Source organism: Trachemys scripta, chromosome 3 (genome assembly GCF_013100865.1).
Source record: "Trachemys scripta elegans isolate TJP31775 chromosome 3, CAS_Tse_1.0, whole genome shotgun sequence".
In the NCBI taxonomy this organism is placed as follows: Eukaryota; Metazoa; Chordata; order Testudines; family Emydidae; genus Trachemys; species Trachemys scripta.
In genome coordinates this window covers 62,851,723-62,874,804 of record NC_048300.1, presented here as the reverse complement: position 1 = coordinate 62,874,804, position 23,082 = coordinate 62,851,723, and the positions used below count along the sequence as shown (strand labels likewise).

Here is a 23,082-nt window from a genome sequence, read left to right as displayed (position 1 = left end):
GCCACCTCAGCTCTAGAACATCCACCCCGTTTCAGCTGTGCACTAGTCACTGTTTTGTAGCTATCTGAGGTCTCTACAGAACACAGGGCCCTTAACAGAATCCTTACCAGGAGATGCCCTCCCCTCAGAGGATGCAACCCTTTTCTCTCTCTCTCTGTCTCTTAAAGCTCCCCCACCCAACTGTGCATCAGTGTGGTGAAGGTTAGTCATTCCCTCTTGTTCACCAACAAATGCTAGCAGAGCTCTCTCACCTACGGAGCCTCTGTCCCTGTCCATGAGTTCTCAAGCGGCTCTGAGCTGCTCTTCTCCCATTTCACCAACAGGTGTCAATAGCGAGCTCCCACCTCTCTAGTGCAGAGGTGAGCAAACTACCATCTGTGGGCCCATCCTGCCCAGCCTTTGAGCCCCCAGCCGGGGAGGCTAGCCCCCCCGGCTCCTCCCCCACAGCCTCAGCTCACCATGCCACCAGTGCTTTGCGCAGTGGGGCTGTGAGCTCCTGCCAGGCAGCACGGCTGTGAGAGCCGCCAGGTGTAGTGTATTAAATTGCTCCCCATAGCAATGTGCTACTTATGGAGCACCAGGACTGGCAGCCAAAGGTAGTACTGTACACCGTAAGTAACACATTCCTATGGGGAGCAATTTAATACACTACACCCGGGTAGGGAAGGCTGTGCCTCCCCAAACAGCTTGGCCCCTGCCCCCTCCCACTTCCTGCCCCCTGACTGCCGCCCTCAGAACGCCTGGCCCATCCAACCCCCCTGCTCCTTGTCCCCTGACTGTCCCCTCCCAGGACCCCCTGCCCCTAACTGCCCCCCTGGGACCCCACCCCCTATCCAACCCTCCTGCTCCCTGTCCCCTGGGATGCTCTGCCCCTTATCCAACCCCCCACCCCACCCCCTTACCATGCCGCTCAGAGCACAGGACTGGCAGCCGTAAGTAGTACATTGTAAGTAGCACATTCCTCCAGGGAACAATTTAATACACTATACCAGGCCTCCATACAGTTTCGGAACCCCCATGTGGCCCTCAGGCCAAAAAGTTTGCCCACCCCCGCTCTAGTGCCTCAGTACACAGGGTTTACATCAGTATTCAGATATGGACTTAGGGGGATAACTTTAGGTACCCACATTTGACAGTGTTGGCTACAATGCCTGTGCGTGTACTAAAAATATTTCCATTCTCATTTGCCACAGTTTTAAAAATCAATTTCTCCAGAACAAAAAGAGATTCAGATTGAAACAGAAATGCACCTACCACTACAAAACCACCAGTGGGGTAAGCAGAAGAGGCTGAGGCTGACTTCTGTTCTAGCCTTTAGCCTAGTCGCTAGTGTAACTCACCCACGAGCTGGAGACCCCTAGTTCAAGTCCCTCCTTCTGCCTAATAAGGACAAGAGATAAGGCTCTGCCACCTCTCAGGTAAGTGATCTAACCACTGGGTAATGTCATTAACCACTGTATGAATATTTTCTCACACTAATAATGTTACCACAAAAGTATCCTGGTTTTTTATTTTGAAGATCTGATAACCTTACGTATTGCTTTAAAACAATACATTACTTTATATTGTGAACCGAAGGAGAGGCATTATATGATTTGACCCAGTGTTTTGGAAACTACCCACCCTAGATATCAAGACACAATCAGGAGTCTTACAGAAGACTTTTATTTCTCCCTAGAAGATCCTCTCCAGCATCCACAAGATGAAAAAATGAACGTCTGAGTTCCTAAACTGGGAAACCAGTTATTGGACAACTTGCACCAATTTTGCTATTCTGTCCCTTATTTGACTCCTGAACATTGAAAAGGAAATGTTACCCTGTGCAGTAACCGCAGTTCTACGAGATGTGTCCTCTTATGGGTGCTCCACTTTAGGTGCACATGCATCTCTTGAGCCCTTGATCAGAAATTTCTAGTTGGCCCACACATGTGCCCTATGCCTCCTAGCGGCAGACACCAAGACTGAGGCTATATACGGGTGTATGGGTGAACCATCCCCAGTTCCTTTTCTTCTCAGTCATCCCCTAGGGAATGACTGAAGCAAAGGGGAAGCAGGACAGGTCTGGATCACCCATAGGGGGACACATCTTGAAGAACTATAGTTATTGTACAGGGTGAGTAACATTTCCTTCTTCTTCGAGTAGTGTCCCTAATGGTCTCCACTTCAGGTGATTTCCAAACAGTATCCCCAGAAGGAGAAAGGAACTTCAGAACAGGATCCAGAACTGAAGATAGTACTGCAGAGCCAAGTACCACATCAGATCTGATGGCATGGAACAGGGTGTAATGGTTTGAAAATGATGGACTGAAGACCTGGGAGTGGCACTACATATCTCAGATACCAGGGTATTCTTCGAAAAAGCAGTAGATGGCACTTGTGATCTGGTTAAATGTGCTCTCACCCCCGGCGAGGGGGCTGAGCACCTGCAGACTCGACCCAATATCCATTTTGAAAGTCTTTGGGCAGAAATGGGAGCCCCCTTACACCTGTTCATTAGGATATGAATAGGCAGACACACTAGTGTTCTGGCTTGGGCTGAAGAGGTAAAGAAAGAACTGAGGATGGTTCGCCCACATGCCCCTATATAGCCTTGCTGTCTGCCACAAGGAGGCAAAGGGAGCATGTGTGGGCCAAATGGGCACTGCTAGCTAAAAATCTCTGATCAAGGGCTCAAGACGCATACATGCACCTGAAGTGGAGCATCCTGGAAAAGCGCAAATATAGTGCCCATCTATAAAAAGGGAAATAAGGACAACCTAGGAAATTACAGACTAGTCAGCTTAATTTCTGTACCCGGAAAGATAATGGAGCAAATAATTAAGCAATCAATTTGCAAACACCTAGAAGATAATAAGGTGATAAATACCAGTCAGCATGGATTTGTCAAGAACAAATTGTGTCAAACCAACCTGTTAGCTTTCTTTGACAGGGTAATAAGCCTTGTGGATGGGGGGAAGTGGTAGATGTGGTGTATCTTGACTTTAGTAAGGCTTTTGATACTGTCTTGCATGACCTTCTTATAAACAAATTAGGGAAATAAAACCTAGAGAGATCTACTATAAGGTGGGTGCATAACTGGTTGGAAAATTGTTCCCAGAGAGTAGTTATCAGTGGTTCACAGTCATGCTGGAAGGGCATAATGAGTGGGGTCCCACAGGGATCGGTTCTGCGTCCGGTTCTGTTCAATATCTTCATCAATGATTTAGCTCAGGGGTGGGCAAACTACGTCCTGCAGGCCAAATCCAGCCCGTGGGATTTTCAGCCCCGCGCTGCTCCCAGAAGCGGCCAGCATCACATTCCTGCAGCCCCTGAGGCATTGGGGGGAGGGAGGGGGAGGCAAAGGGCTCCACACGCTGCCCTCGCCTGCAGGCCCCCGCAGCTCCCATTGGCCAGGAATGGAGAACCGTGGTGCCGGCAGCTTCTGGGAGCAGTGCAGGCCTAGGGCAGGCAGGGAGTCTGCCTTAGCGCCACTGCCACCCTGGAGCCACTCAAGGTAAGCGGTGCCAGGCCAGAGTCCGCACCCCAATCCCCTGCCCTGAGTCCCCTGCTGCACCCCACACCCCTCGCCCTGAGCTCCTTCCTGCACACTGCACTCCCTCCCACACCCCACACTCCCTCCCACGCTCCAACTCCCTGCCCCAGCCTCACATTCATGGCCCTGCATCTAATTTCCCCACCCAAATGTGGCCCTCGGGCCAAAAAATTTGCCCACCTCGATTTAGATAATGGCATAGAGAGTACACTTATAAAGTTGTGGACGATACCACACTGGGAGGGGTTGCAAGTGCTTTGGAGGATAGGATTTAAATTCAAAATGATCTGGACAAACTGGAGTAATGGTCTGAAGTAAATAGGATGAAACTCAAGAAGGACAAATGCAAAGTACTCCACTTAGGAACAATCAGTTGCACTCATACAAAATGGGAAATGACTGCCTAGGAAGGAGTATTGTGGAAAGGGATCTAGGGGTCATAGTGGATCACAAGATAAATAAGAGTCAACAGTGTAACACTGTTGCAAAAAAAGCAAATATCATTCTGGGATGTATTAGCAGGAGTGTTGTAAGCAAGACACGAGCAGTAATTCTTCCGCTCTGCTGCGCGCTGATTAGGCCTCAACTGGAGTATTGTGTCCAGTTCTGGGCATCACATTTCAGCAAAGATGTGGACAAACTGGAGAAAATCCAGAGAAGAGCAACAAAAATGATTAAAGGTCTAGAAAAACATGACCCATGAGGGAAGATTGAAAAAATTGTGTTTGTTTAGTCTGGAGAAGAGAAGACTGGCAGGGGGGTGGGGGGGCATGATAACAGTTTTCAAGTACATAAAAGGTTGTTACAAGGAAGAGGAAGAAATATTGTTTTTCTTAACCTCTGAGGATAGGACAAAAAGCAATGGGCTTAAATTGCAGCAAGGCAGGTTTAGGTTGGACATTAGGAAAAGTTTTCTAACTTCCAGGATGGTTAAGCACTGGAATAAATTGTCTATGGAGGTGGTGGAATCTCCATCATTGTCGGATTTTTAAGAGCAGGTTGGACAAACACCTGTTACGGATGGTCTAGGTAGTACTTAGTCCTGCCTTGAATGCAGGGGACTGGACTAGATGACCTCTCGAGGTCCCTTCCAGTTCTATGATTCTGTCCATAGGGACACTATTTGAAGACGAATGACTCTTTCTCACACATCCAGGTGTTGAAATTCTATCCACCACACTGGTCAGCTCTTTCTGTAAACTGGAAACCACAAATCCAGTTCTCTTTACTTGTTAGGCTGGAAAAGTTTATCCCCATTCACATCTGAAACCCTTTAAATGTATTTTTTCTATCAGAGCCCCATTTGTACCCAGTGAAAATTATTTATATGACAGCTGTGCCTCATTTGGGCTAGGTGCTGTACAAACACAGAGTAGCAGACAGTCCCTCTTTCAGGCAGCTTACAATCTAGGCAGACAAGGAATGGGAAAGGAAACAGAGATGAGGTGACTTGTCTAAGATCACCCAGCAGATCACTGACAGAACCAGGAATGAAACCCACAGCTCCTGAGTCCCAGTCTATTGCTCTACCCCGGACTACACTGTCTCTTAATACAGTTCCAAAATCTCAGTCTGTTTACTGAAATTTAATAAAACATTTTATTGAAAAGGCCTAACATTTTAAAGAAACAAAAATCTTTTCTCATTCTTCAATCTAGTATTTTGTTTACCATTAACATAATGCAGGGGTTACACAGACAGACAATGGATCAGAAAAGCTTGCTTTTTATACACTGCCAGGAATGATCTCATAGGCAGTTTGATTTGTTTCAAGGTCTACTTGAGAAGATCTGTGGTACGTAAAGCACTAAAAAAATCACAGCATAACTTTATGTATAAAGGAAAATCAAAGTGCTGCAGGAAGTGATGATGGTGATAAAATAGGTACTGCTCTCTCCACTGGGTTGGTATTGAATAAATGTTGGAGCACAGTATTCATGGTCACAGGGGATCCTATAAATCCGTTTGCCATGGAAAAATGTGGAATTTCCATTTTTACAGAGAATCCTTAGTTTTTACATTTTGTGACAAAAACATCATATACCAGGCCACTAGTGCACACACCACAAAAACATCATATACCAGGCCACTAGTGAAACACGGGAAATTGACACTTCAGCCTTGGGTGGCTGGGCTCTGGCTGTCAGCCCCAGGCAGTGGGGCTCTGGCTGTCAGCTGTCATTTTAATCTCCAAAAAAACATGCATTTTTATGTGTTTTTATTGGAGAATTTTGGGGTTTTATATCACAGAAAACTAGGATCACTGGTGGTCACTAGTACCCAGGAGTTGCTGTGTTTTGGATAAGAGTTCAAGTATAGGTTGTGACTTCATGTGCCCATTAAAAATCACAGGACCACATACATTCCTTTCTAGGTAAATCCCCAGAATTCCCTGACGTTCACTAGGGACTTCACTGGTTCTAACAACTTTACATGGAAGATGTTCAGATACAATGGTAAGGGGCAGAAGTAAAAAATGCAAAGATCTATATAGAGACAGAACTAGGTAGATAGATAGTAAATCCATGTCTACCTACATTCCTCTGGTAGCTTCCTGTCCATATTTTTGGTGACGTTTTTAATATTACAAGAGTTTTAAAAAATATATTCAATTGGATATAGGAGTTTTCACTTCTTTTACTAAACTATTTTGTCACCTAGTGCTTTTAAACAGCTTCTACATTGCTTTGAGAGGTGGTGGTTTAGTGAATTTAGTGAACCTCTGTAAAGAACTTTGGGATTCTGCAGAAAGATGGTAGCTCTTTAAATGTAAAATTTTCATTATGACATACTTACTGTTGATACGATATATGAACTACTAAATTAATATTACAAAACATTATTGAGACTGTAAGCTCTTCGAGGCAAGGACTGTCTCTTACTATTTGAATGTACAGTGCCCACTGCAAGGTAACCCTGATCCATGACTAGGATGGAGATCAGCAAGCAATATCTGAGACTATTACTTTTATTGCAGTAAAGCACTGAACTCGGCCCTGTACAACACAGAACAAAAAAATCACTGCCCCAAAGAGCTTACAATCTAAGCATAAGAAAAGAGACAGAGATCCACACAGATTGGGAGAGCACAAGAAAACAATGATACTAGTCAGCATGATAAGCAGAGGTCACAGCTATATATTGGTAGTGGCTCTGTCTCTTCCGCACTGCCTAAAGGTTCCAAGAGGTTAATGAAGTCAATCAATAGCTCCCTGAAGGTGATGGAAACTAGGGAACCAAGGTGGGTAAGGTAATATCTTTTACTGGACCAACTTCTGTTGGCGAAAGAGACAAGCTTTTGAAATACACAGAGCTCTCCTTCAGATCTTTCACCAACAGAAGTTGGTCCAATAAAAGATGTTACCTCAACCACCTTGTCTCTCCGATATCCTGGGACCAACATGGCTGCAACAACATTGCATGAAACTAGGGAAGTCAGTGCTCTTTTCCTGGATGTTTTAAACATAAAGGATGAATATATGGCCCTTTGTTTGAAATGATGCTTGCTCTTGCTCATATATTCATCTACTCTTGCTTATATATTCACCTGTATTTATGTTTCATTTATGGGAACATTTTCTTGTTCTGGCCACATACTTTAATCCAAATTAAGATCATGATGGAGTTTTTTCAATGACTTCAGTGAGTTTTGGATCAGACCCCGAGCAAACAAAATGATCTCTCTGTCTTTCCTGTATTATTTAGACTCCTGCTATTCCATAAACTCTTGGTTTGCTTAAGCAGAAGAAGTATGTCACAGTTATTACATATGTATACATAAGCCACATTACACAAATGACATGAAAGATCAACAAATGTTACACATGGCGGGGAGGGGCTCTCAAAGCCAGACTGACAATACCGCAACAGGCTATTATTCAAAGACAAATGACCAGGATTCATCTACCTGGTGGGGCTCATGTATCACAATTCTAACAGATTTAACCACAATATTTCATTTCATTGGTCCAATTTTTAATATTTTCCTTTCAAGTAACATAAAATATGACTTTAAAACATGATTTATAAAGTTTTCACATTTCCATCAAAAATAGGCTAAAGTAAAAATAGTTTTTTTAAGACTATCCCTTTTTCCTTAACTTCCATCATTCTTATACATTTCTTGTGAATAAAAGCAGAGGAACACACATACATATGTTTATTATGTACCTTCATATACATTTATATAGATCAATTGGTAGAAACATAATTTAATGTAGAAACAAATAAATTGCTCCATATAATCCTGTGCTAGCATTGCAGTTTAGTTGATTAATCATTCCAAGAACACAGTTAATGCATTTGGCGTTCTTGCCTATGTGCTGTCCATTGCCAGCAGTGGACTTCATAATGAAAGATTATACTTCCAGCAAAAATAATTTAAAACAAACTGTAGATCCAAAAATTAAAAATAAAGCTATGAATCAAAACGATAGAATGCATCATTTTCATACCCGAATTGCCATTCACTTACAGGGCCTGATCCGAAAATGACTGAAGTCAATGGTAGTCTTTCTACTAGCTTCAATGAGCTTTGGATCAGACTCCCAGTGACTAGTTTCTATGGTTCTTCTACAATATCATCACAGCATGAAGAGCTAAAAGTGCTTTTCGTCACAGCTGCAGCGTTAGAAGTAAAGCTTCTAAATCTTTCTGGGCCTCTTTATCCTAAGACAGGAAAACAAACACACATGCGATTAGATGTGGAATGCCCCGTGTGTTACAGTTTGTTTTATCATGCTAATATGTGCTCATGTACATTTCTCTATTAACAAAAGATACTACATACATTTAATAGCCATGGAATGTCCAAAGCTACAAATTGTAGAACTAGTTAATTTTTCTTTTTCAGTGATCACAAAAAGTAAAACGGGGGGAGGGGAGGGGAAATAGAGCCCATGGCAGCCTTCTTCATACAGCTCTGACAAAGCACTTCCACGTTACCAGTAATATCCTTAGTGTGGAAGCAGTGGTGCAAGGCCTACACTTTTATGGGTACAGTGTGGGTCAAAAGACATTTGGCTTTGTATTTTGTGTGGAAGTTTGTATGCTGTGAATATACAGTGTCTAAGAGGTTGCTTCTCTGACTCTTCTTTGGAACTCTATTATCCAATTATCAAGAAAATGTGAGAAACATACCTAATGATTTAGGGCCAGATCCTGCCATAACCCTATGTGTTGATATACCCTGCCCTCCCTGTGCCAGGCATGGAGTGAAAGAGAAGTGCCTGCATGCCTGGTTGTTCCCCCTCCCCTGCACATATAAGTGAGGAGTGATACAGTTTTCACAGAATATCAGGGTTGGAAGGGACCTTAGGAGGTCATCTAGTCCAACCCCCTGCTCAAAGCAGGACCAATCCCCAGACAGATTTTTGACCCAGATCCCTAAATGGCCCCCTCCAGGATTGAACTCACAATGCTGAGTTTAGCAGGCCAATGCTCAAACTACTGAGCTATCCCCCCCACACCTCCAACACTACAGCCAGTAAGTTGAGGCAGCATGGGAGCAAAAGGTAGTAATCTGCTACTGCTATAGTACAGCAGATTACTCTCACTTGGAAATAAGTGGGGAGCAGAGAAAGAACTTTGGGCTCCTCCTAAGGCAGTATACAGGTGAACAGCTTATACAAGGCTGTGCCTAAAGGCAAAACCTGGCCAACAGAATTCTTTTGAAGGTCAAAAATGACTAAATTTTGGCCATTAAATATAATCTATTACACGTGGGGTGCATTTATACAAAATATCAGCACTAAAATATGATATTCTAGTTATTGAAACATTTCTCCTGAAAACTGCTACCTGTGTGTTACTTCTCCCTGCCCAAGCACACATCTTCAACTCACAAAGCCAGTATCAATTCAGATAAGGCTACATTTTTAAAAGTCTGTACATGATGCACACAAAGAAGTAGGGGTGAAAACACCTGATTCACACACACAAGTTCGGGGTTCACATGCACCAAGCATAGGCATGCACACATCAGGTGTTTTGTACCAGTATTTCCAAAATTAGAAGCCATGGTTTCTTCAACAGCCAAGATAACTCTACAAAGGCTGACAAAGGAGGTGCTGTCGTCATCATGAATAAGTTGGAATATGAACAAGAGGCTGCTAGACAGCTCTCTAACTCCACATTCTACAGGCCATTATCCTCTGATCCCACTGATGATTACCAAAAGAAACTACACCATCTGCTCAAGAAACTCCCTGAAAATGCACAGGAACAGATCTGTACAGATACATGCCTAGAACCCCGACCAGATGTATTCTTTTGCTACACAAGATCCATAAACCTGGAAATCCTGGGTGCCCCATCATCTCAAGCATTGGCACCCTAACAGCAGAATTGTCTGGCTATGTGGACTCTCTCCTCAGGCCCTATGCTACCAGCACTCCCAGCTATCTTCGAGACACCACTGACTTCCTGAGGAAACTACAATCCATCGGTGATCTTCCAGAAAACACCATCCTGGCCACTATGGATGTAGAAGCCCTCTACACCAACATTCCACACAAAGATGGACTACAAGCCATCAGGAATAGTATCCCTGATAATATCATAGCAAACCTGGTGGCTGAACTTTGTGACTTTGTCCTCACCCACAACTATTTCACATTTGGGGACAATATATACCTTCAAGTCAGCGGCACTGCTATGGGTACCTGCATAGCCCCACAGTATGCCAACATTTTTATGGCTGACTTAGAACAACACTTCCTTAGCTCTTGTCCCCTAACATCCCTACTCTACTTGCGCTACATTGATGACATCTTCATCATCTGGACCTATGGAAAAGAAGCTCTCGAGGAATTCCACCATGATTTTAACAATTTCCATCCCACCATCAACCTCAGCCTAGACCAATCTACACAAGCGGTCCATTTCCTAGACACGACTGTGCTAATAAGCGATGGTCACATAAACATCACCCTATACCGGAAACCTACTGACCGCTATACTTACCTACAAGCCTCCAGCTTCCATCCAGAACACAACACACAATCCATTGTCTACAGCCAAGCTCTAAGATACAACCGCATTTGCTCCTATCCCTCAGACAGAGATAAACACCTACAAGATCTCTATCAAGCATTCTTAAAACTACAATACCCACCTGCTGAAGTGAAAAAACAGATTGACAGAGCCAGAAGAGTACCCAGAAGTCACCTAGTACAGGACAGGCCCAACAAAGAAAATAACAGAATGCCACTAGCCATCACCTAAAACCTCTCCAGCCCATCGTCAAAGATCTCCAACCTATCCTGAAAGATGATCCCTCACTCTCACAGATCTTGGGAGACAGGCCAGTCCTCGCTTACAGACAGCATCCCAACCTGAAGCAAATACTCACCAGCAACCGCACACCATACAACATAAACACTAACCCAGGAACCTATCCTTGCAACAAAGCCCAATGCCAACTCTGTCCACATATCTATTCAAGTGACACCATCATAGGACCTAATCACATCAGCCACGCCATCAGGGGCTCATTCACCTGCACATCTACCAACATGATATATGCCATCATGTGCCAGCAATGCCCCTCTGCCATATACATTGGCCAAACCGGACAACCTCTACACAAAAGAATAAATGGACACAATCTGACATCAGGAATCATAACATTCAAAAACCAGTGGGAGAACACTTCAACCTCTCTAACCACTCAGTGACAGATTTAAAGGTGGCAATTTTGCAACAAAAAAACTTCAAAAACAGACTCCAAAGAGAGACTGCTGAACTTGAATTAATATGCACATTAGATACAATTAACTTAGGTTTAAACAGAGACTGGGAATGGTTGGGTCATTACACTAATTGAATCTATTTCCCCATGTTAAGTTATCCTCACACCTTCTATGGGTCATCTCGATTATCACTTCAAAAGTTTTTTTTCTCCTGCTGATGATAGCTCATCTCAATTGATTGGCCTCTTACAGTTGGCATGGCTACTTCCACCTTTTCATGTTGTCTGTATGTATAAATATCTTCTTTCTGTGTGTTCCATTCTATGCATCCGATGAAGTGGGCTGTAGCCCACGAAAGCTTATGCTCAAATAAATTTGTTAGTCTCTAAAGTGCCACAAGTACTCCTGTTCTTTCTGCAAAGGAAATTTTCTAAAAGAAAATTCTGCAGACCAAACCAGTGAAGTAATCACTTAATTTCAGGATCACTGCGTTATTCAATCAAAGAACTGGAACAAAATACAGAACATTTTAAAATATAGTTTACGGGTGAATAAACTCCTGCTCCTCTTTATTTTGGTTAGTTGTCTATAATGACATGGTGGAATAAAGAGAATATTTGAAACTGATAGAAAACATATGCAAGAAATGTCAAACTATATTATACTATCAGGCCAGATTAAGGCATTAATATGTTAGCTGTACAAGTCCCTTGAATATGTGCTCTCACTGGCAACAATAGGCTAAACTATCCACCTAATCATTTATCAGAGTCTTGAAAGGCACGTATTGTACAGTCTGTATAGTCTTGCCAAAATACTCTTAGTAACAGGAAGAAATATCACATTATATCCCACACCTCTTAAATTCCATGCCACTGCACCCCCTCAGAGTGTCTGTTCTAAGGCTCTTAATACAGAGTTGGAAAACACACAATCCTCGCATCAAGAGACTGCCACAATCTTGGTTCAGAAGAAGTATAATAGGTTTACAAATTTATGACTGTTTATTCAATGGAATTCAGAAATGATTTTCAGGGCTACAATCAGAAGTAACTGCGCAGACATTTTCTTTCTACAGTTAGGAAAAAAATAGTTCTATTTAATCCTAGTCTTTTCACAATTCTCTCAGCCCAAAGCTATAAATACAGACTCAGGTTCTGTCATATTCTAGTGAATTTTGTTCAGTATTTCAAAGACGGATTGAGTTCTTTATTCACACCACAAATGATCCCTTTTAAAAATAATCTCCAAAATAGTCTTGCATATTTCTCTCTTTCCTTAGAAGAAAAGCAAGACTAACACATTGGGCAATCTTTTCAGATAGTTGTAACGCACCCAAAGCTAAAGGTTGAGCAATCTTTCCTGCATCTGCCTCTGCTGCTAAGAAATTAGAGAAAGAAACCAAAATGTGACTGCTCTAAAAACTACTTGAAAGAAGAGATTGGTAACAGCAAGAAGACTATTTGATGGCCTATGTGAACTGAGTTGTTCCATCCAGTGATAGGAGACCACACTTCATAAAGTACAACTATTTGTTGTTATTACCAGCAAAAATCCCAAGAAACCAAACACTGAATAGAAACAGAGCTATTATGTCACCCTTATATGCGGTCCCTCCAGGTGAGGGTTGTGGCACATTGGCAGGGAAGAGAAGTTTACACTGCTGTTGACTGTGACCCTGCTTTATGGAGGAAGAGCTCAGATTCCAGGGCAGTCAATCTGGCACGCATAGGCACAATGTGGAGGTAAAGGAGCAGATCACTGATTGTTGTGGTAGGAGAGGATCACTGGTCCTGCATCTGCACAGCTTTCTCCCATAAGGCATTTTAGAAATTCACTGGATCTCTGATCTTCCAGGGATGAACAATCAAATTGATTCATTTGTAGCTGGGAGGATGGAAAGGCCTTGATCTCCTTTTGTAGGATTTAGTCAGACCAGGAAAGCAGTTTGATGGCAAGAGACTCAATTGTTCACTCCCAGGCTGAAGATTGGTCCTACCTACTCAGTTAGAGCCAACTGCCATTTTCAACTTTGACTTTCTACTGAAAAACACACATTGGTTAAATGCTTCTAATATATTTTTTACAATCAAATGTGAGCTCCATATGTTCTGTGGGCCATAAACTGCTCCCTAAGGGATATTTAAGGTCATGGGTTCATCTACTGCTCCCCCCCCCTTCTCTTCTCTTCCTGTTTAAATGTCTCTCTTTCGTCCATCAACTTCAGGGAATTTAGCAAAGGAGAGAAAAATCTGAGGGATTAGAGATAGAAAAAGTAAAGAGAGGCAGCTGAGAAAGGGGACAAAGAGGAAAGGGAGATTGTTGAGAAAGGGAGAAGAGATTGTTGGGGAGAAAGGTTTGCTGGCCCTAGTCTGCGGGTGTTTTGCAGCTAATTTCTGAATGTTTTTCTTTAACTGCAAATAAATATATGGGAGAAAGATAAAAATCTTTATTTTTACCTCCCATCTCTCAGCTAACTATTTCCTCATGCATGAAACACTCAGCACAACGGATACTTGTGTGTGTTTAGTGATAAAGCCCCAACTGTGCATCACTGAGAGTCGACACACCACGGCAACATTGCAAAATGGGTGCACCAGTTAACCAGAACATAACTTTGTGCTATTAAGGCCAAATTCTATACTGCTATCCATCATGTATGACTTCACTGAAGTCAATGGGGCTACAAGGCTTGTTTAATCAGTTCAGAGTTTGGCCATCAGGGTCCAAAACTATACTCTAATATTCATTAAATGGACAGCATTGACGTTACCATGTTTTGAGAACCACTCATGACTTCTGGTTATAGCCATACAATTTCTGTATAGTTCCGTGAGACACCTTCGAGTACAGTACGAGAGACCCAATCATACACAATGGTGGCCAATTAGAGTAAAATCTCTTGTGGATAATATATTTAGTTATATAAACTAAATGCTTCCTGTTCCCAATTTAATAACTACCACAGGCACTTCGTATATAATAAGCAAAACTGCAGTAGTCATCAGTTTAAATATAATTTCATAATATTGCTTTCCTCCTTAGATATTTCAGTAAATCACTGCAGTCACCCACTGGCAATTTTCTACATTGTTGCTGTATGTCACAAGACGGGGTGTTTTACGGTTTCACATATTTCTAATGTCTTCCTCTGGAAATGATTTCTCAAGGCTTCTAATTATCAATGCCACCAAAATGAAAAACATGCAGTTGACTGTTCGTAATGCTGCATGTTCTAATTACACTTTATTTAAAAAATTAATATCAAAATGACTGAAAACTCATATTTCAGCTATTGCTAGGATTTGTGTTGCAGAGGTATGTCTTCTACAAATGACTTGAGGTTCAGTTTAGATTGACCATTAGTTATGTAAAGTTTTATACCCTGACTGGCTCTTTGTCGAACCTCAAAAACCAAATTTCACCAATTAATTTGGTTTCATTTTAGTAGTTAGCAGCAGCATATTCCAATTTTTTGAAAACCGAGCCTTCCTTCAGGAAAATGAAACTAATTGCACCTCTGTTCAATCCTGGCCTGTGCTGCCATCTCAATTTATATTTCTCTTACACGCCCGTAACTAGTCCTTGGTGCACCAAAATGGCCCACGCTTTGAAGATTGCTGCAATCCATCATATTTTTATTGCACTGACAACTATGTTCAAACATTTAGGGTGACCAGATAGCAAGTATGAAAAATCAGGACCACTTTTTTTTTTTCTTTTCAGGGCAGGAGGCATATATAAGAGAAAGCCCCTAATATTAGGATGGTCCCGATAATTTCGGAATGTCTGGTCACCCTACTTACATTTGAAAGGATGTTGCCATGACTGCTTAGTAATAAACTAATCATCAGTTTCATCATAACATGTTACACTCAATACATAAATGTAGGATAGGTTATTCATATGTACAAAAATCACCACACAAGTGTGCCCCCAATCAAAAAAATGCAAATATCCAGGTCATCTCTCCATACACTTTTTTGGACTGTGAAGAATGTAAGCAATAGAAAAAGTCAAGCCTTTTTGCAATAACTTAAAAACTGTGTAGATTATAAAGAGGAGGAGAATATAGAAGGTGTTAACCTTCTGTTTTATAAATTTAGAACCTTATAACATATGGCCTGTTTTTAAGCGGCATGTTTCAGTTGTTAGTCTGTAAGAGTAAATTATGGCGCCCCCAGGATTGCCTATTCTGGCTGGGCCCTTCATTGAAATTCAAACAGTCATATTCAGTGCAAATGGAATCCCCGACCAAAGCAACATCTAATGCCTTTGGTATCAATTTCTCCACAAATAGAATATAACCCATGCCCTCCTTTTCTGCTCCAATCATACAACCATGGTGGTTTACCAAGATTTCTAGCTCTCTTCCCATGGCAGGATTATGGAAAAGAGGCAGCTTCTCTATGGTTGACCTTGAGACTTATTTTTGACAATAAACCTGATTCCTCCCTAATCCCAAATGCTCAATAAAGGTAATTTCCATTTCACATTTGGTACTTTTGTACTCCCATGCCGTATCTACAAACTTGTCACAGAAATTTCAAATTAGGTTTATTTGAAATATCTTGGCAAGACCTAGTAAGGGTGAACAGTTTCTGAGATTGGGGAAAGCACATTTAAGATGATACAGGAGTATTATGAACATCAAAATGGCCTGTTCTGGTACAGCAAACTTTCAAAGGGGTCAAATGACTGATGGAGGTTGCAGCTCTCTCTCATACACACACTCATTTATTTTATTTATATATACACACACACATATAGTGCAAAAATATATATGTGAGTGTCTTTAGCCCTTTCCTATGCAGACAGTCGAAAATGTGAATCTATCACTAGGGAGGTCCGTCATGGTGATTTATATACACAAAAAAGCCTCACAGGCTGAGTTCTTCCCCTGTTGCTGCATTCTTGTCCAATATCAAGGGATTCTTTAGATTTTCACATTTCCCAGCTAAGTACCTTGACTCATCTGCCCTCTACTCTTGATCCCACAAGTTCCAGATCTTAATCCTTGTTTCCAGTCACATCTGCCTCCTCCTCATGGACTTTTTTATATTTGCAAGAACTGCTGTAACCCTTAGTAAGTCCCTGGCTCCTACTCACCTACTAAGGTCATCAGGCAGAGGATGCCTGTCAGTTCCTGTAAGGCCCTGCAGCTGCAGTATTCCTGACACGCTAACGAGCCAGCTAGGCTGCCTGATGGACTGTCCTGCCTGATTAGCTCAGGAAGCTAGCAGGCCAGTTCTTAAATACACCCACGCCCTCTCTGCTTCCCTGTGCTTGCCTCTCACCAAGCCCTGCTCCTCCACAGCTCCAGCCCAAATCCTGCCCTGCATCTAGCCTTGTTCCCATCCTGTCCCAGCCCTGCTCCTACCTCAGAACCAGACCTGCTCCTGCCATCCCTGACCCCTGGTAATCCAGTTTTGATCCTCAGCTCTGATTCCTGATTCTGACTCGGTCTTTACTATTGGCTCTGTCATTTGGCCTCTGACTCCAGTTCTGACCTTCGACCCTGGTTCTGGCCTTGTCTTGACCCAGGGCTCTGGCATTTGGACTCTGACCACTAGACATGACTGCCTATGGCCCTGTCTCCTGACAAGGTCTTCATTGTGCATTTCTATAACACTCAAATGTGTGTTTCTTTTATGTCTGCAGGGTTATTGTAACCATGTTGGTCTCAGGAATTAGAGAGAGATTATGGATGAGGTAATATCTTTTATTGGACCAGCTTCTGTTGGGGAGAAAGACAAGCTTCCAAGCTTCTTCAGGTGTAGCTCAAAAGCTTGTCTTTCTCACCAACAGAAGTTGGTCCAATAAAAGATATTACCTCATCCATCTTGTTTCTTTGAGGTTTAGCCTTAACTTTGAATTTCCTGTGTTTTTATTAGTAGTTTTTTGATAACTACAGTATTCTGATACATTGTACCACTATTAATATATTTATATATCGTCTCAATCTTAACTCCAGTTTAATATAATTTTTGTCTGGATTTGATAAATCTCCCAGTGTAACTGGATAGCTCTTCCTGCTTTGCTGTTTTCAGCTCTTCTGAAACTACCACTTTTTTTTTGGGAGGGGGGGAGGGCGGGATAGGGGAGGCAGGCGTTTATAACCATAGTTCCTCATGTTTATTTTTATATGAGGCCATGAATGATTGGAACCTTCACATTTTTTCCAGGAACATATCACTAAATCATTTATTATACTGCTTAGCAATGAATTCATTTTCCCAATAGGCAAGCATGGTACCTTCACTGTGGCCCACATGTAGGATATAAAAGCTAATTATTTTTCCTGTTTTGCTTTTTATACTTGGACATATTAAAATTATACTTTTAGGTTCTTGCTGCTCCAAGTTTCACCACTGACAATATACAAGATTCTTTGTTAAAAACAAGGAATCAGTGTTCTCAGTTCTGCAACACTAGGCCTCCTTTGCCTGATGAGAACTGTATTTTAATACTATATGCATACACACACTCACACCTCCTTTTTAAATTCCAAATGACTGTTCATATTTTCAAAATAAATTATAGCATTTTTTCTCCCAAGATTTTAAAAAGTACTGTTTTCATTTTGGTAGTCCACCACATCTGCTTTGGACAGAATTTATATAATGCCTTTCACACTCACAGTTTCTCAAAGCACATTTCAAACTAATGGTAGCGTAATGACCACTGGCCAGACAGATTAGCCATTATGCATTCAACCATAGTTCACACACAGCCTTGAACATTAGGACCTGTTTTATTGAGAGGGCAAATGTTTCCCAGGACCCTGAGGTTATCCACCTGGAGAGCAACCAGAGACAAACAGGACAACGTAATGTCTCATGCACTTCTAACTGTTCAACACCCCTTTACAATACAAGATTTATGACCAATGGAAGACCATATGATTCATCAAAGCCTTCTGTTTAGTACAAGGGATAAAGGAAAAGAAATCTAATATAGAGCTGTACCACCAATTTAACCCCCAAATCTAGTTCGTGACATTACTCCTGTATTCCTTTGCTTTAAAAAAGACTGTGTACATGATTGTGGCCCCTTGTTCAGAGATGCCAAGTTGCCCATTTCCAAAACCTCAAGATATAGGGACTTATAGGAACAATGACCCTGAAGGATAATACATTCTCTTTGAGAAATAGTTTGTCATTTTACTTGAAGACTTCTTTTGTGCCTCCTTTGAAGAATTACTCCCAGTTTGAAACTGGCCCACTGATTTTTTTTTTCCTTCATGAGGGATATTGTCTATTTAGAGATGCTCCAAGCTGGAAGTGGCCCCGTGGGAATAAGTGCATATTCTGTAGCGGGGAGAGCAGAGAAAAAGAGGATATTTGGATGTGACTACTGTACCAGATCTATGTTCATTTAAATCAGCTGAAGATCTGGACCTATGTTTTCTAAGATCAAAATTCATTAGGGACAAACATGAATATGATAATGGCCTGATTTTCAGAGATGCTAAGTACCTGTAGCCCCCACCGAACTCAGTGCAAGCTGTGAGTGCTCAGCAGCTCTGAGAAATCAGGCCATCATTGACTATTATTTCTAGTGTTTATGCAGCAGCGTAAATTGCACCATAAAGCGCTCTAAGTGCTTGTTCCTTAAAACCCATTGCTGCACCACTCCAGGGACTTTGTCGTATAGGGCTGGATCCACAAAGATACCTAGATACCTAACTGCCACTTTAGGAACATAAGCCCAAAATTTAGATCCTCAAAAGACCCACTCAATTGCTGCTTAACCCGGTAGACACCTAAATTTCCTCTCGTAAAGTCTCCTGAGGACGGTCAAACAGCTTGGTGACTATACTCCACCAGGATCCACAAACTAGGTGTTCCCCTGCCTCTCTCACCTGTAGGGCCCAATCCGGTAGGCATTTTCAGAAGCTGCCTATCCAACTGCCCGCACCCATCCACCAAAAACGCAGCCTGAGAAAAAGGGGTGGTGATGGCGATGGCAACAGCAACCCCCTCATACTCAGAACACTCACCCAAGATCTAGGAGACCAGGGTTCAATTCCCTACTCTGCTTGATGTGGAGCAAGATCTCTTTCCCTTCCCAGGTGTGCCTAACCACTGGGCTTTAGGGTGTTCTGGGGTGGATCACTCTGTCTCACTTTTGAAGCTGTTCCAATTTGTAGGAAATACTTAAATAGAGAGAGACAGCTCTCTTGCCCAATGGTTAGGGCATTCACCTGATGGTTCCAGTCCCTGCTCCAGTGAATATCTAACTATTTCATACAAAGTGGAACAGTTCCAACAGGATAGATTCCTCCCTCTCAGGTGAGTTCCCTAACTACTGGTTTCTGAGGTGGGAGACCACGGTTCAAATCCCTGATGCAAATTAGACAGAGTGGGGATTTGAATCGGGGTCTCCCACACCCTGGGTGAGCGTTCTAGCCACTGGGCTATTGAATATAAAGGGGCCACTATTACCACCTCCTCCATTTTTTTGTGAGAAAGAGAATGACTTGGCTTAGGCACCTAGCTCCAGGAGAGGGTTCATGGCTGTGAATCCCGAGTACACGAGGCACCTCCTTCTGGCCCAGTGTTAAGCACTTAAGTCCCTTTGACAGCTGAGGCTTAGGCCACATCTCTCTCCTCAATATTTCCTACTGGCTAGTTTAGGCAGCTCCTTGTCCACATACTGGCCTTTGTGACTCCCATTCTTAGGCTTCTAACTCTTCCCATGCTTTGTATAGGGATCCTAGCTGCCTAACTTGAGACTGAATTCCATTAGGTGGCAGGAGACTTAAATGTTAGACATTTCAATGCTGAGACTCCATTCTGCTAGGCACTGCACAAACACAGAACAAAAAGACAGTCCCTGCCCCAAAGAGCTCACAGTCTAATTACAAGACAAGAGACAACAGGTGGATATAGACAGATGGGGGGAAGCACAAGGAAATGAGACAATATTTATCAGCATGATAGGCAGCGGTCTCAGCACACCAGCTGCCTAACTGCAGTCAAGCTTTTTGTAGGCGCTAGAGCAAAGTAGAATTTTGAAGGGTTTGAAAGACGATAATGAGTTAGTTTTGTGGATATTCATGGAGAGCTTCTCACAAGTATGAGGGGCAGGATGGGAGAAAGCACAAAGGTGCTTGCTTGAAAATTTAACAAGTGGACAATGGAGGCTGGCATCATGGGTCGCTCAGAGGAGGGATTCAACTTTCCATTAGTGAATGAGAGATAATAGATCGGGTGGAGATAGGTCATGAATGGTCTGGAAAGTAATGACTAGTAGCTTATGTTTGATATGAAAGAGAAGAGAGAATAACTGAAGGGATGCAAGGAAAGGGGTGCCATGGTCAAAGTGATGGGCTAGGGAAATGATCTTTGTAGTAGCATTCTGAATGGACATTAGTGGGACAAGATTGTATTTGTGACAGCCAGAGAAAAGGATGTCACAGTAATCAAGACACGGGATGAGAGCCTGGACAAAGGTTTTAGCTGGATGGATTGAAAGGCCATATTTTAGAGATGTTACACAGAAAGAATCTTCAAGATTTAGACACAGCCTAGAAATGAGGACCTAGAAAGAGGTTCAAATCAAAGATGACACCCAGGTTATGGGCCTGAGTGACAGATTGAATGATAGTGTTGTCCACAGTATTATTACATTATGCTTCTGCTTTTTATGTAAATGTACATATTTCTCAATAAGAGCCAGTCTTTAAAAAAGTAAGGATAATCAAAAAATTCCCCTGCTGAATTATCCACGTGAGAAGATGGCTGTGATTACAGTTGGAAATGACAGATTTCTAGCATGACTGTGACAGCATCTTAAGCCATATGGCAGAAGATGAACCTCGAGACTGCACAATTATACTGAAGTAACCTTCACATTGAATACATTCTGCCTGAATTGCTTCTCCTCCTCTTCAATCTATAACCTCCTTATTTTCAGATCTGTTTCCACTTTAGATACTTTATTGATATCCATTTACTATTTTCTTTCCATGAGCCTCTGCACTGTTAGTACAATCTCTTCCCACTCCAAACTAATCTGACTAGATATTCTTCCCACTTTAATCTCCAAACCCTGAATCATTTCAGGAGCTTTTCCCTCACATTTTTCCAATTTCAATAATAGTCTTTCCCTTATTCAATAAACAGAACAATCCACAATATTCTAAATCAGATGTAATTAGGACTGACATTTGGCACAATTCTTCTTTCAAATCACTACATTATATTTACTCTTTTCACAGACTTTGCTTGTTGTTTGATCACACACATTGGTTTTACTGCATTACTCACTGTGACCCCAATGTCTCTTTTTCCTGGACTTTCTTCTAAATCTAATCCAAAACATTTCACATGTAAACAAAGTCAAGTCAGGCAAACAACAATCCAGGGCCAGAATGTTGTGATATCTTTAAAATCATGCAAAACAAAAAAGGGTGAATCATTTAAGTGTTTTAGTTGAACAAGTATTTTGTTGCTAAGGGGCTCAATTGGTCCCCACTGTTAGGCTTGTCTACACAGTGGGGTGCTACGCTCTACAGGGTATGATTTCTAAAGCACACTAATGTGCTGAGCATTAGTTGGTCCATGTAGATGCTGCTGGTGTTCAAATGTTCTCTAGTGCATTTTAACATAGTGCTGTTTGCCTCAAGCTCTCTTCAACCAGTTTTCACATATATCTTGAAGAGAATTGATCCTTTTGGCTTGCTGTATTGGAGGGATCGTGTGCCCACCATAACCTTCTGGGATCTGTCTGTTCTATTTTGATGCATTTTTATTGTGTAATATCTGAAATGATTTCCTGTACGTTTTCAGCCAGAGCTCATTGCAACATCACGTGGATAGCACTAGGGTTAACACGGGGGCAAAACTTCAGCATTCTTAGTCCTGCCATGAGTGCAGGGGACTGGACTAGAGGTCCCTTCCAGTTTTATGATTCTATGACTAATGTGTACATACTAAACTGTCTCTGCTTAAACCAGTTCAGTTACAAACTCTTCCCCGAAGCCACTGGTCTTGATTTTTCTACAATGTACTGTGTACTGCTAACTGATGTCAGATCTATTGTGTACTGCTAACTGATGACAGATCCTCTTAACTTTAGTAAAAAGAGGATAAACTCAAGGCATATCTTAGCATTAAGTAAAGAATGAAACACTGCTAAGGAGATTATTAATATTTTTATCAATAAATATTACCAGAAAATGTCATGCTTAATTATATTTAATATATTATGCTATTACAATATACCCTAACTTTGGCTGAAACTCAGGCCCACCCAGAAGCTGCTCTTGGTGCAGCAGGCAGTGGTCTGTCTTCTGAGCAGGAACATTTGGCAGAGCTGTCAATCAAACTATGGGGCCACTTAAAGGTCTTATTTCCTTAACTTCAAGAACTGAATGGGATAGAGCCATTTCTTCTCAGGAACCACCTCTCTCTCTCTCTCTCCTGTCCCACCACATCTGCAATGCTCACAGTGGGTCCTTAGGCTGATAAAGCTTAGGTTTGAACTTGTGACGCTCTAGGACATTAAGGCATTTTCAGTGGAAGGTCTGTAATTGTGAAACTTGCTTCTACAGGAGACCAGAGAATACGTATGGATCTTATTGCCATCACCTGGTCTACACTGGAGAAATTAAACCAGTTAAAGTCTCTAGAGTAGTTATAGAACGCTTTGTGTCCACACAGAAAAGCACTCCAAATGGTCAACAAAGGATCTAATAGTCAGTTAGAACAGACTTTCTTCAGCAGATGTAATTGGGTAAAGTTTATCTGGTTCAGGCTGTACTAGTTTAACAATAGTGTGGCTGAAGACAAGTTGAAACTTGTCCTCCTCCTGCCACTGACCCACAATGCACTGGTGGTCTTGCAGAATCAC

The 23,082-nt window shown here is 42.0% G+C and overlaps 1 protein-coding gene across 1 annotated transcript in view; it reads right to left on the bottom strand.

The window, feature by feature from the left end:
- Positions 1–7,048: 7,048 nt before the first annotated feature.
- Positions 7,049–23,082, bottom strand: part of RMDN2 (regulator of microtubule dynamics 2) — a 63,904-nt gene continuing 47,870 nt past the window's right edge. The window contains exon 11 of the mRNA XM_034764924.1: positions 7,049–8,200. Coding sequence (XP_034620815.1) covers positions 8,147–8,200 — 54 coding nt within the window. The 3' untranslated portion in view covers positions 7,049–8,146. The remainder of the gene's footprint in view (positions 8,201–23,082) is intronic.